This window comes from Equus caballus, chromosome 30 (genome assembly GCF_041296265.1).
Source record: "Equus caballus isolate H_3958 breed thoroughbred chromosome 30, TB-T2T, whole genome shotgun sequence".
In the NCBI taxonomy this organism is placed as follows: domain Eukaryota; kingdom Metazoa; phylum Chordata; class Mammalia; order Perissodactyla; family Equidae; genus Equus; species Equus caballus.
Window position 1 is genome coordinate 24,606,403 of NC_091713.1, and position 13,598 is coordinate 24,620,000.

The 13,598-nt window shown below is 37.8% G+C and overlaps 1 protein-coding gene across 1 annotated transcript in view; it reads left to right on the plus strand.

Annotated features, from left to right (window-relative positions):
• USH2A (usherin) overlaps positions 1-13,598 on the plus strand; it is a 747,192-nt gene that overhangs the window by 425,610 nt on the left and 307,984 nt on the right. Inside the window, exon 36 of the mRNA XM_001915645.4 lies at positions 9,846-9,997. Within this exon, the coding sequence (XP_001915680.3) occupies positions 9,846-9,997 (152 nt within the window). The remainder of the gene's footprint in view (positions 1-9,845; positions 9,998-13,598) is intronic.

A 13,598-nucleotide genomic window follows, 5' to 3' on the forward strand; every position in this document is an offset into this window, starting at 1 on the left:
AAGAAAAAAATTAAATAGCTAATAAACATAAGGAAATGTGCTCAATCTCTTTCATAAGCTGGACAATAAAAAATAATACCAAAACAAGTTACCATTTTACACATATAGTACTGGCAAAAATTTAAAGGTGTGACTATGAGGATATGGAAAAATGAGACCTCATATGCACTATTGGTGGTAATGGGAATTGATATACTTTGAGGAGTAGCTGGGCATTATCTTGTAAAGTTGAACATAACTCAACTATTCCACTCCAGGATCTATACCCTAGGAAAATTGTACACATGTGCCTCAGCTCACATATAAAAAATGTTCATAGCTACATTGATATAATAGCCAAAATGTGGAAATAACCTAAAAATCAGCAGCAGAATAAATAAATAAATTGTGCCATACAGGAATACTATACAGCCATGAAAGTGAGTGAAGTATGGCCAGCCTCAAAACACGGACAAAACAGTGAATATTATGTTGAGCATAAAGAGATGCAAAAAATATATAGAATATGATTCCATTAATATAAAGTAGAAACCATGCAAAAGTTAAATACATCGTTTAGGGATCTGTTCCTAGGTAGAAAAACAAGGAAATGCTTCTTAAAAAGTCATCCTAGTAATCTATGAGGGAGGGAAATTGTTGGAATCATGAAGAATACATGGGAGATTTGTAGGGTGCTGGCAACATTCTATCTTTTAACCTGGGTGATGGTTATGTGGCTTTTTGCTTTTCAATTTGTTTTTAAAATATAACATATTTTATGCACTTTTCTATGTTATTTTTTATTACAGAATTTTTAAAATCCAGAAAAAAATGGGTACATAGAAGCTGTAGAGTATAATGTTGGATACGCTGTAAACTCTGAATTCTCCAGTGCCAACCCATCGTTCTGTCACTTTCCAGCCACATGGATTGGCCAAGCTATCAAACTACTCTAAAATGGGATTTTCTCCTCTGTAAAGGGAGGGTGAAACTCATTCCACTTTCAAAGATCTTTCCTCAGGATGAAATGGTGCCTGATTAAAACATGAATACAGTTGCTATCGTTTCAGCGTAAATGTCCTCTGACTCTCTTCCTTGTCGTGCTTCCCTATACAACAGTTTCCGTTTTGCATTTTAATTAAATGTTATATTTTGAGATAGTTTAGATTCTCATTCAGTTATAAGAAATTATGCAGAGGTTCTGTGTACCCTTTACCCCGTTTCCCCCAATGTCAACATCTTCCAAAACCATAGTGCACTATCACAAGGCTGATTCTGACATTGATACAGTCAAGATACAATACACTTCCATCACAAGGCAGGACTTTTTCTTCTAATCCTCAAACTGGAAAACAATCTCCTTTTGAACCGGTAGTACAGAGGTAAGTTAGTTCTTTGCTAGCAGGCTTTATGTATTTTTCATGGCTCACTTTAGTCCATCTCTGATAACGGTAGACCCTTCTCTTTTTTTTTTTAAAGATTTTAGTTTTTCCTTTTTTCTCCCCAAAGCCCCCCGGTACATAGTTGTGTATTTTTAGTTGTGGGTCCCTCTAGTTGTGGCATGTGGCATGCCACCTCAGCATGGCCTGGCAAGCGGTGCCATGTCCGCGCCCAGGATCCGAACTGGAGAAACCCTGGGCCGCTGAAGCAGAGCGCACTAACTTAACCACTCAGCCATGGGGCCGGCTCCCCAACCCTTCTCGTTTCTGACCAGCGATATTGTTACACCATATTGCATTCTAACATGTCCCAGCCCTAAGCAGCATAAGTTTGTTTTATTAAAGAAGAGAAAGTATATAAAACTGTTAAAGGGGCCAGCCTGGTGGCAGAGCGGTTAAGTTTGCGCACTCTGCTTCAGCGGCCTGGGGTTCACCACTTCGTATCCCAGGCATGGACCTATGCACCACTCATCAAGCCATGCTGTGGCAGCATCCCACATATAAAGTAGAGGAAGATGGGTACAGATGTTAGCTCAGAGCCAATCTTCATCAGCAAAAAGAGAAGGATTGGCAGCAGGTGTTAACTCAGGGCTAACCTTCCTCAAATAAAAAAATAACTGTAAAAGATATTTGTCTCTTAGAATACACCAAACGCTCCTGCTGAAATGTGGCATTCCCGCATCCCTGCCTCAGTCACAACTAGTTACTATCTACTCAGGAAAAGATGGCTTTAAATTTATTTATTTTTTCTGTTCGATATTTTTAGCTGTCCCACTTCTCCCTACCTCCATGGTCTTCCTACTTCAGTCTGTTATATATGTGACTCTAGATTAATTTTTCTAAATACGACTCTTTAAGCCCCTACTCAGTGCATGAAAATGTCAACAGTTCTCCTGTGCATTGTAAAAATCTCAACTCCTTGGAGTGGCATTCAAGGCCCCAATCTCCCTTTGAAGGCTTTTTTACTATTAGACTTTAACCTAATGCAGCAAAAACAACAAAATACTGCACTCCTCAGGATATCTTTACTATACCTTGCACTTCCTTGCTCCCCTGCAGTGGTAAATGTCATTTCCCCACCAGAAACATCTTCCTCAGTCATTGCCTTTCACATTTCACCTTTTATGGAAGACCTGGCTGTTCTAAAAAGCTTTTAGGACTCATGTCAGCTAGAGTGATTGCTCCCTGCTCAAAGCTTCTGTACTGACTGTCTATGCCATTTGTTGGGCATAAAGTTTTTTGTGGTGCTTATCATTCTTATTTAACTCTCAGATTGTTATTTCATTAGACCAATGTTTAACCTTTTGCTTACTTCCATAAAGGCAGATATTATTTGTTATTCTTTCTGCCCCCCAAAGCAACAAGGATGGTACCTTTCAGGTAATTGACTTCCAATAGATATACGTTAATCTCTTCATTAGGCTCATCTTTTTTTTTTTTTATAGAGCTTACTATTTTTCTTGAGGAAGATTGGCCCTGAGCTAACTTCTGTTGCCAATCTTCCTCTTTTTCTTCCCTCCCCAAAGCCCCAGTACCTAGTTGTATAGCCTAGTTGTAGGTCCTTCTAGTTCCTCCATGTGGGATGCTGCCACAGCATGGCTTGTTGAGCAGTGCGTAGCTCTGTGCCCAGGATCCAAACTGGCGAACGCTGGGTTGCCAAAGCAGAGCATGCAAGGTTAACCACTCGGCCATAGAGCTGGCCCCTCATTAGGCTCATCTTAATTGCTTTTAGGGCCAGAGCATGTTCGTCCATTCTTAATTTAAGTGGAATTCCTAAATATTTTAGAAGCAAAAGTTAGCTAGAAATCAATACGAGAAGTGGTGTCAGGAATGGGAGGAGACTGTCAGGTTCCCCCCCTCCCCCCCCCGAATTTATATTTGTATGACTTTGGAGCCTCTAAGGCTCCAGTCCCTTATATCTCTAACAAGGCAAATAACAGTTCTTATTTCTTGGTGGTGTCGAAGTTGATGGAAATAATTCATATAAAGAATGTAGCACATTGTCTGACTCCAGGTAAGTGTTTGGTACACTTTTTAATAATAAAGTGTCTTATAATTTTCAAAATATTTAAGTGACATTTCAAGAACTTATCATTTTACTTTTCCCAAAGCTATTCATACATGTTCTATACTGTAGTCACAGAAGGAAAGTGTCTCCTTAAGCCTCCAGGTATATTCATTAGTTTTTGTTACTCACTTTTGAAATCTAAGGTAAATGAATATGGTTGTATTAATAGATATTTTTGACTTATTACTTACTAAATCTTGTGTTTTTAGAACTGAATTATACAATATTTCACATTATATTAATTTTATTTATATCAAAATGTCTACTAATAAAAATAAGGTATGAAATCTGCCTGCATATCTTGATAAGAAATAGAGTGTTCTTTTCAAATGATATCTCTTATTGTCCACAAATTTACCAGGAAGTTTGACTGTGTGTCCTTAACTCAGGATTTTACAGTTAACGGCCTTGCCCAAACCAAATCAGGGGAAATGCCTACACTTGCCTCAAGCTCCCTTTTTGAGGGCATGTGTGGAGACCAGCTCTCAACCACAATGGGATCCCATTTTGGCCTGACCTTGAGATCTGGTGATTGGCTGGTAAGATCTGGACCAAACGACAACACTTCGAGTCTGTTTCATCGTCATGACATGCTCACATTGACCCCAGCTCCCTGATTCTGGGATGGGGAACTCTCATGTTGCTAGTACTCAGCGAAACCCTGATTAATCACTGATTGCGTGTGGCATGATCAGATATGTGTTTTGAAAAATGCCCTCTGTCTCTAGTATGAAGAATGAATTTATGGAAGCGTAAATAATGCACCAAAAGACTTAGGTGACTATTATTCTCAGGTAGGAGATGATGGCAGCATGGGCCAGATGGCCATGGAGATGGGGAAAGATCAGTTTGGAAGGGAAAGTCTACAGGGCTCAGTGATGGAGCTGGTCTTGGGGTTGAGGTAGAGTGGAGTGGGAAAAATGACTTAGAGGGTAGACAACACTTACCCAGTGTGCACTGGTTCTATAGTTTGGTTCTACAATTGATCTTTTAGCCCCTCCTACAAATGCTATCAAATATTGGTTGCCTACAGAATTCTGGGTAATTCTGTTTGTGTGTGTGTGTGTGTGAGATCTCACTTGACTTGAAGTTGGACTTCCAGCTCATCCACTTCTCAATTTGGATGCATCCTAGATGCTAAATAGGGTCTGAGCAGTTGAGTTAACTGTCACAAATCTCACTTAATTTCATTCTCAGCTCATTTGCCATGTACTCATCTTACTCCAAGCCCTTCTCTCAGTGACTGTCTATTATTTCTTTATCTATAGTTGCAGATTTCACGGTTATCCAGTTTCCCAGCATAGCTTTCTGGGAGTCGACTTGCTAGAGGCAGGTAGTCAAAGAAGTGACTTTTGAGAGACAGTCACTGAGGGAAAATGGAGAAGAACTCAAAAGGCAGACACACGAATTGATAAAGTGTAGCCACGGAGTGACGTTAAGGGTAGAGCTGGGTAGGTATCCTATATCTCACCAGTCCTCAAGGGTATTACTGACTTAGAGAACATAGTCTTTGATGTCCATAATGCATAGTTTGAGTCACCATAAAATGTTTCAATTGTATTCGTTAGACTCTGTGTGAGAAGACAGGTAAGCGTGTAGCGCTTGCTAGAAAGATTTCCTTCAAAAATGGTTACGATTTTTAAAGTTTATCCCTAAGGGAAGAGATTTAGCTATAATGAAAATTAACTTCTATAAAATATCTCATTTCCCAATGTGTCAGATAAATGAGATATTATGCACATAATCCTAGCATAAAAGAAATTCTCTGTTCCCCAATTATGGAAGAAAAAGGAAATATTGATTTGGGTACTTTCTATTTCAATGTTGAAAGCAGGTCAAATAGATAGCATTTCAGGGGTCTTAACAATTTCTTTAAGAGCTTCTGCAACACATTATTTGCACATAAGATTTTTTTTGGTGAGGATTCAGTGATTGCTTAGCAGAGGACCTGGCACATGATAATTTCTCTTCATTATTATTACTACTGACTTTAATCCATTTTTTTCTTCTCTTAAATTTTCTATGTACTAGTTAGTTTTCACTATGTATCTTTCATTTCTTAGTTTTAATTCATTTGTGCTTTCGTGTGTCAAGAATTAAGTGACGTTAAATCAAAACCTTTTGGTAGGTATTCTTAGAATTACCATAAATGGTCACAGTGGAATAAAGCAGAACAGATGCTGGCAGCTGCACTTTTTTGTGGAGACATGGTGGTACCTGATAGGAAAATGAAGACTCTTTCTCAAACATCTGGAAATAAAGGAAATGGACCTGTTTTCAGAAAGAGAACTGGGGGCTGGCCTGGTGGCATAATGGTTAAGTTTGCGCACTCCACTTCAGCAGCCCAGGATTCAGGGGTTTGGATCTCAGGTGTGGACCTACACACTGCTCATCAAGCCACATTGTGGAGGCATCCCACATACAAAATAGAGGAAGATTGGCACCGATGTTAGGTCAGTGACAATCTTCCTCAAGCAAAACAAGGAAGATTGGCAACAGATGTTAGCTCAGGGCCAATCTTCCTCACCAAAAAAAAAAAAAAAAAAAACAAAGAAAGGAAGAAAGAGAAACTGTATGAAGTTATCTTCAAAAAGGGAAATGGGTTAGAGCAGCAGCTTTATAAAAGTATTAGCTCATTTAAATTTTAAAAAAGCTTTAGTCCTAAAGGATGTATTGATCAAGATCTAATTGGTCAAACAGAAAATGTGGTAGGTATGTAAGACAAACTATATTTAATACAAAGAGTTGGTTACAAAGGAGTTGGAAGAGCTGGACGAACAAAAGGAGAAGGAGCAGGTACAGGAAGAACAGAAAGGGTGACTGCCAGTGTGCTGCTAACTTCTCTGAGATGGAGCCTCAAAGCTGCCTCCGCTGCTGCTTGCTGCTGGATTTGCTGATTGATGCTTGAACCATCAAGAGATGCTGCCCCAGCCAGAGCCGAAGTGCCACTGAGATTCCACTACTGATGAAGCTGAAAATGCCGAAGAGATGCTTCTGCTGCCTGGACCACCTGAGGCCACAGCTGCTTTTCCCCTTTGCTGACCTAGCAACAGCCAGCAAAGGCCTCAGCTCTTGGAGCTAGAAGCTTGACGTTTTCTTTCTTCCTGCTTCTGCCCTCCTAGCAGGGTCTCCTACTGATGAAACCTGATAGGAAACCAGCAAGCAAGAGAGCTGGAAACGTAGCTAGGCTCTCAGGCTCGGCACACAAAGCAGACTATAGACACGTGGAGGTCGGGCCATGACTAGATGGATTAGATGAATAACCAATTTAGCAATTCAGCATCCATGCACACTCTCTTCTACCTCCCATTACCTTCCACTACCAACAGTAATCCTTGCATGCTTCCACCTAACGTGGTACTACTATGCTTTGTACCAGTGAAGATGCTCTCACCCTCCATCACCGTATTCCATATCTGGGTGGCATTAATTTCCTTTAGTTTAGACACAATCCACCTGGATATTCTGCAACTTAAAAACTAAAGTAAATTAACACCCATTAACTTTCTTTATATAAATCAATAGGGAAAAGGAGGAGGAAAAATTAGTTATTATATGCAAATCTCTATGTAATAAGCAAGAAATGAAACATGATAATATCTGCAAGTCTTGTTTCTATAACTAGTTTAATGCCATAGTTGATATTTACAACTTCTTCCCTTTGCCCTCAGCCAGTAGCTCATCTGTTCAGGGTTCGTGACCTAGTGAGGCAACCCAAACCTTCATTACTGAAGAGTCTGTGTCAGTAGTGGTCCTGGCTTGGGTTACTGTAGACTTTCAATCCTTATATGTTTGGACCTGGTCAGGTAAAGAGATGCCCTTGAGAATGTCCTGGGTGTCAGCATGCAGCTGGAAGCTAATTTCTTCTTCCAGATAGTGACTTTTTTCTTTGCCTATTGGTAAAGTTGCATGAGCATCCCAAATTGCCCGGTAATATTCTTAGTTTTTTGGTTGCAACCCATGATATAAGCATTCCTCTTTGTGGGTAGAGAAAACAAGAATATTTTGTGTGGCTTAGTAAGTGTAACAGTGAGAGGAAACACTCTGGCTACCTCCTCTCTATTCCCATTCCCATGTGTTCTCACTATAGAAAAATCAGCATCAAATGCTTGTCCCGAGTTCAAAGCAGATTCAGCATCCTGTGGCAACTCCCAACCCACAGGGTGTTATCACTCAGTTTGAGCTGTAATGTAGGCTTCAAGAGTCTATTCCTCAATGTCTCAGGCTATGGGTTGATGAGATATATAGAAAGATGAGTAAGTTCCGTGGTGCTAGCTCATTCTCTACTTCTTTTGCTATAAACTGATTTCTTAAAAGCAGTGTCGTGGGGGGGTATCCTGACAATGGGCGCGGCATTCTATTTGCAGACAATGGTGCTGCTGGACTGTTGTGAGCAGGTTCTAGAGGTAAGCAATTCCCTGCCAGAAGAGAAGGATGCTTGGGGAAAGAGCTCCTGGTCCTGCCAGTAATGCTATCCCTAATATGGTGATGGATAAGGATTGATCTACTTTCGAGACTTTAGCAAGACCAAATCTGATGTTCATAAGGCTGAGAGTCAAGCCTCCCGGAAGCCCTTATCAGGGACTTCCTTGATGACCTTGGCTTTGCTAGAGTCTTTTGTTTCAAAACGCATTGCTGGGGCTGACCCTCAGCCAAGTGGTTAAGTTCCTGCCCTCTGCTTCCGTGGCCCAGGGTTCATGGGTTCAGATCCTGGGTGTGGACCTACACATCACTCATCAAGCCATGCTGTGGCAGCATCCCACATAGAAGAACTAGAAGGACTTACAACTAGGATAGACAACTGTGTACTGGGGTTTGGGGGAGGGAAAAAAAAGAAAGAGGAAGATTGACAACCGATGTTAGCTCAGGGCAAATCTTCCTCACTAAAAAGCAAAAACAAACAGCAACAAAAACTCATTCCTTCCCCAAATCTGCTATCTCTGAGCTATGCTTTAATATCATCTTTTTAGCGAGTCTCTCTTCATATTTCAGGTATCTAGGTATCTCTTTTTTCTGTAGCCTTCAATTTTCATTCTATATTGGATGCTGATATTTTTATATGCTGCAGGTTCATTAATTTATTCATTTAATTAACATTTATTAAGTGCCTACTGTGTTTTAGCATGGTGCTAAAGCTCTAGAAATACACAGGTGAGGGAGAGTCAAGATTGCCTTGGGGATCCTTGAGGATGTCAGGCAATTAAACAAGGAATAATAATCCTAATAATGTGATAAGGGGATAAGCACTATGATGGAGGTGTAGCATGTGCTACGGGAGAAACACCTAACTTCTGTCCGTGGGGAAGTCTGTCCGACAGAGAAACACTTAAAATAACTCCTCAAGAACACACTCAGGGGGCCACTATGAAATTAATTTTACTTTGAAAGAGGTTCTAATTTAGCATGTAAGCAAAGTTTTGTTTCCCGCGGTAGAACGTTTAATCAGTTTGGGGATTCTATATTTCCAGTGAACATAGATCCCAGCTTCCTTTTGATGAAAATGTCTTGACTGAATAAATCAAATGATTATACTCAATAACCATTTAATTTCTCATCTCTTTACGAGTTGATTTCATGAAAATAGTCATGACTTTCCTTCTGAAATAAATTTTAGTTGATAATTAAACCAGCAAACGATAGCTTCTCGAGCCCATTCATGGATGTATGTCTCATGAATGTAATTTGTGCGATTTGTGCAATTTGTGAAGGCTTTTTTGTTTAGGTGGTTTAAGGTTGGAATTGAGAACATGGGCTCTGGACACAGATTGCCTTTCGAATCCTGACTCCAACACTTGCCAGCTCTGTGACCTTGAGCACGTTCCCTAATCTCTCTGTGCCTGAATTTTCTCATCTAGAAAATGGTGATAATAATACTGCCTCTTTTATAGCAGCACTGTGAAGAGAGGGTTAAAAGGAGTTCATCCACATGAGGTGCTTAGAACAGTGCCTGACACATCCTGATTAATGCATAATGCATTAACAAATAAGGTCATTCTACTTCTAGAGCACATCTATTAAGGATTCATTTTAGAAAGCCATAAAAATTATAAATGTACTTTATTCATTTTGGATCTGGAACACAAATGACAGCAGTTAATGTGATGCCATAGAAAGCTTCCCACCCTGGGACTCTTGGGTTCTATTTCTGTCTCTATTAATTGGCTTAACTTGATATTCATGGGTTTAAAGCCTTTTTTATCCTTTGAAAAGAGATAGGGTTTAGACTAAGGGAAATACCAGATACTGTGATTCAGCAATTCCAGGAAATTAGAAATTACATCAAGAAGTGCTTGCTTTCCTTAAAACATTCTTTTCTGTTGTCTAGTGGTCATACTGAAAGCTGATTATTCTCTTCCTAGGTGTTATCACAAGTTATGGACTCTACCTAGACGGTGTATTAATTCACAATTCCACAGAACTCAGCTGTCACGCTTCCGGCTTTGCTCCTTGGAGCTCACATTCCTTCAGAGTCCAAGCGTGCACCGCCAAAGGTTGCGCGCTGGGCCCGCTGGTAAGTCTGTGAATTTGTATTCTGGGAATGCATTAAATGTCAGATGACAATGAATAGCAAGAAAGAAGTAAGTGGTGGTGACTCACTCTGCACAGCTAGCCTTTCGAGCAGGATGGGAGATTTTTATAAAATTTCATTTAAGAGTTAGTAAGATTTTATATTCAACATAAATTTCAAGACGGCACATAGGCCTACTGCAGGACAGAAACTGCATTTTACTGAAATTTCGAAAGGTAAATTGACCAGTTTAGCAGGCATACATACAATTTTGCCTAATTTAGTGATACGTCTAAAGTGGATTTTTTCTTACTTATAATGGGCTCAACAACTAAGTAAGTTTGTGATTAAAAAGTGAAAATAATCAAAAGCCTGTGACTGCTACAACATGGCAACACTGCTCCCCAACAAGTATAGTAATCAATTAAAAGGTTGAATTTGCCTCATCTGTTAGAATAAAATATTTTAATTTCATTAGTGTGATACAGCTTCATAAGAACAGTATTTAAAATTACATTAATATCAGCTTTTGATAGCCACATTTCAGAAATCTATAATGTATATCTATATTTCATTAGTCGTTAAAAGATTGACAAAATTATGCTTTTTATTATTGGTATAATTTTTAAAACCCAATTAATAGTACATAATTGTCATAGACTAGCATGATACTCTTTAGTTTCCAAACATCCCATTTTAAATGCTTTTGTGCCTTTCTCTTGATTAATTAGATTTAGCTTCTTTTAACGGAAATGCCCATTAGTTTTAGATTTTTTTTTTGGCAATCTTTGCTAATGCCCTATCATTTTAATGCACTCTGTCTTCATTGAAGAGTATATTATATAAATATTACCTTGAAAAACAGCTCTACCATTTAATTTTTGCTTCCTTATTTTTGATCACACCTCCCATTTCATTTCGGAGATTGGTTACTTTCCAAGTTGCTAACATCATCTATCGGTGGAGCTGAGCTGTAGTCTTTATTGCCATTACGTATTTTATGGCCTGCTCTGATGGTTACTTATTCTTAAAAGCAGGAATGGCAATTGGCCAGTTTTTCTTCTCCATTCAAAAAAAGAAAAAGAAACAAAAGAACACTTCGCTTGAAACTTAGACTTTTAAAAATATAAACTGACACTGTGGGTGTGGCTACTAAATTGGATCCCACAGTGTCTCCTGACGTTCTGGCAACTTTAAACAAGGGGGACACAGTTATTGATTTGCATCCTGTGCAGAGAGTTGGCCATGTTAACCTTAAGAAATCAAATGCCACAATGCGTGATGGGAACGGGGACAGTAGAATTGGATTGTAAAACCTACTCCCCCACGGCTTCATCCATTCTAGACTCAGTCCTTAGCACTTTCCTTTATCCTGTGCTCAGGATGCAAACACTTTTCCCAAGTCAATGATCCGTCTCTAATCACTGGAATTGAACAACAATATCTTTATTTAGAACAAGTCAACTATATGCTGCTAAGAAGTTAAAACTCACAGTCTTCAATTGATTTCTAAAATATTTTTGTAACAATTACAGTCCACATTATGCCCTTAAGAGATTACATATCTGAGTATTCTAAATAGCTCTGGATATCTATCACAATCAGGAAGGATAGTTCAGATTCAGCTCTTTTTCGTTCATGATTCTTTTGTCCTTATTGATTTCAGAAATCTATGAATCAATCTTAAAAGCCAGTCTTTCCTATCATTAAATTATAATATGATATTTGACAAAATTCAGACAAATGTAGCAATTGTGTATGCGTATCATTTAAAGGTATTCTTTCTCTAAAGCTCAATGTTATAACAAACATTTCATTGAAACAGAAAATTTACAATTTCTATATTTAAATCTTTTGCTGGCAGAAATAAAAGAATAAATTTTTAAGAATCTATTGTGTTTGTTCACCTAACAACATTTCTTAATGATGACTCTTGGTTTTTAGAAAGAGAAGCCTTTTTATTTTACATCTCTTATTTCTTTCTGTGCATGTGGGAAAATACTATTCAATGTTTTCTGTGACAAATATGCTCTATAGCCTCAAATGTGGTACGGTTTATCCTCAAAATTGGCAAGTTGCCCATATAATAAAAGAAAAAATAGTAAAAAAGGACAAATTCAATAAAATTAAATGAAATACCAAATTTAAAATAAAAATGCATACATCAATCCCATATTTTTACCGCTTTAAGGTTGTATTAGCTCAATATGTTTTCTTTTCTTAGCCTGACCAAGTTTGTTACCTGTTATTTGTGGTTCAGAAGGAATTGCTCTGTACCCAGCTGAAAAAAGATTTCCTGTGGTTTGTTCAGTTCTTGTCCATTTACACAATGTATTTGACTTGTAAAGAAATTCCAATGTAAAAAACTATTTGCAATGCCTATCATCCTAATTTTAAGATGCTAATATGCCTTGTCAAATTAAATCTAGTAATTGGGGTTTTATAAGAGTTTGAAATAATGAAAAAAATCGGAAAATACAACAGAGAAAAACTTTTTAAATGCTCCTTGTTCTCAATTGTATTGTTGAATTATGTTACAGAGAAACCCTTCACATTTTGTGTTTCTATAATAAAATGCAGTGAATTTGTGTATAGGAAAATCAGTTTACTTTGTTTTTTTCCCATTTAACCAACGTTAGATAACATTGGAATCTAAGATTGGGAATTTTCTGACTGTGTCTGAGCTTGGGAAATTCATTAGATTCAGTTCTCCAAGGACGCTCTTAAAGATGAAGTCTGCAACTATAGGTCATTGTTGTGGGATATGGTTGAAAAGCTTCCTTGGTTTCTTGGCGATGGCATGCCTACACAGATAAACACACTCAGACATACATGTACATGTACTTTCCTTTTCACGTTCATTTTTTACAAAAAAACAAATAAATTTATTTAAGACACCTAAATCTTAATGGCAATATATGTTGTGGTCAAGAGAATCCTATATGGGAAATCTACCCTAAATTTGCTATTATTCCTCATGCCTCCTTGGGAAACATGCTTATTCCACTAAACCTCAGATTTCTCAACCATTACAAAAGAAAAATAATACCTACTTTAAAAGGAGTTTCTGTGAAAGTTTAAATGAAATATTATGTATATAAGAATTTCTAGTACATGGTAAGAGTTTTATTAAGGATAAAAATTTTATTAAAACATTTGTACATTTTCACTACATTATTTGTTTTCAAATTTTTTTTCTGTGTCAAGGGAAGTTTCTGGTTGAAAGCCAAGCTGACTTTCCAGAATTCCTTTTCCTTAACATTCTTCAAAGGCAAGGTAGATAAACAGGTAAAATTTTCAAAAAAGACTAAGTCAGAGAAAAACAATCCAATTGCCAAATTTAATGTGGAGTAAAACCTGGAGTATTTATCCAGACACTTACAGAAATTTTCAAGATGTATTTATTTTGAATTAACCACATATTTGACTATTATAATATAAATATCTGGAATTGCCCATAATTCTTCAACTTTTTGAGTCATTTTATTTGGGACCCTTTAAAGTCATTGTCTATGCAATAATTTGAATCATATACATAGACATAATGAGACCAGTTGCATTGTTATGAAATATTAAAGTGATGAATTGATATTTTTCCAGTCAA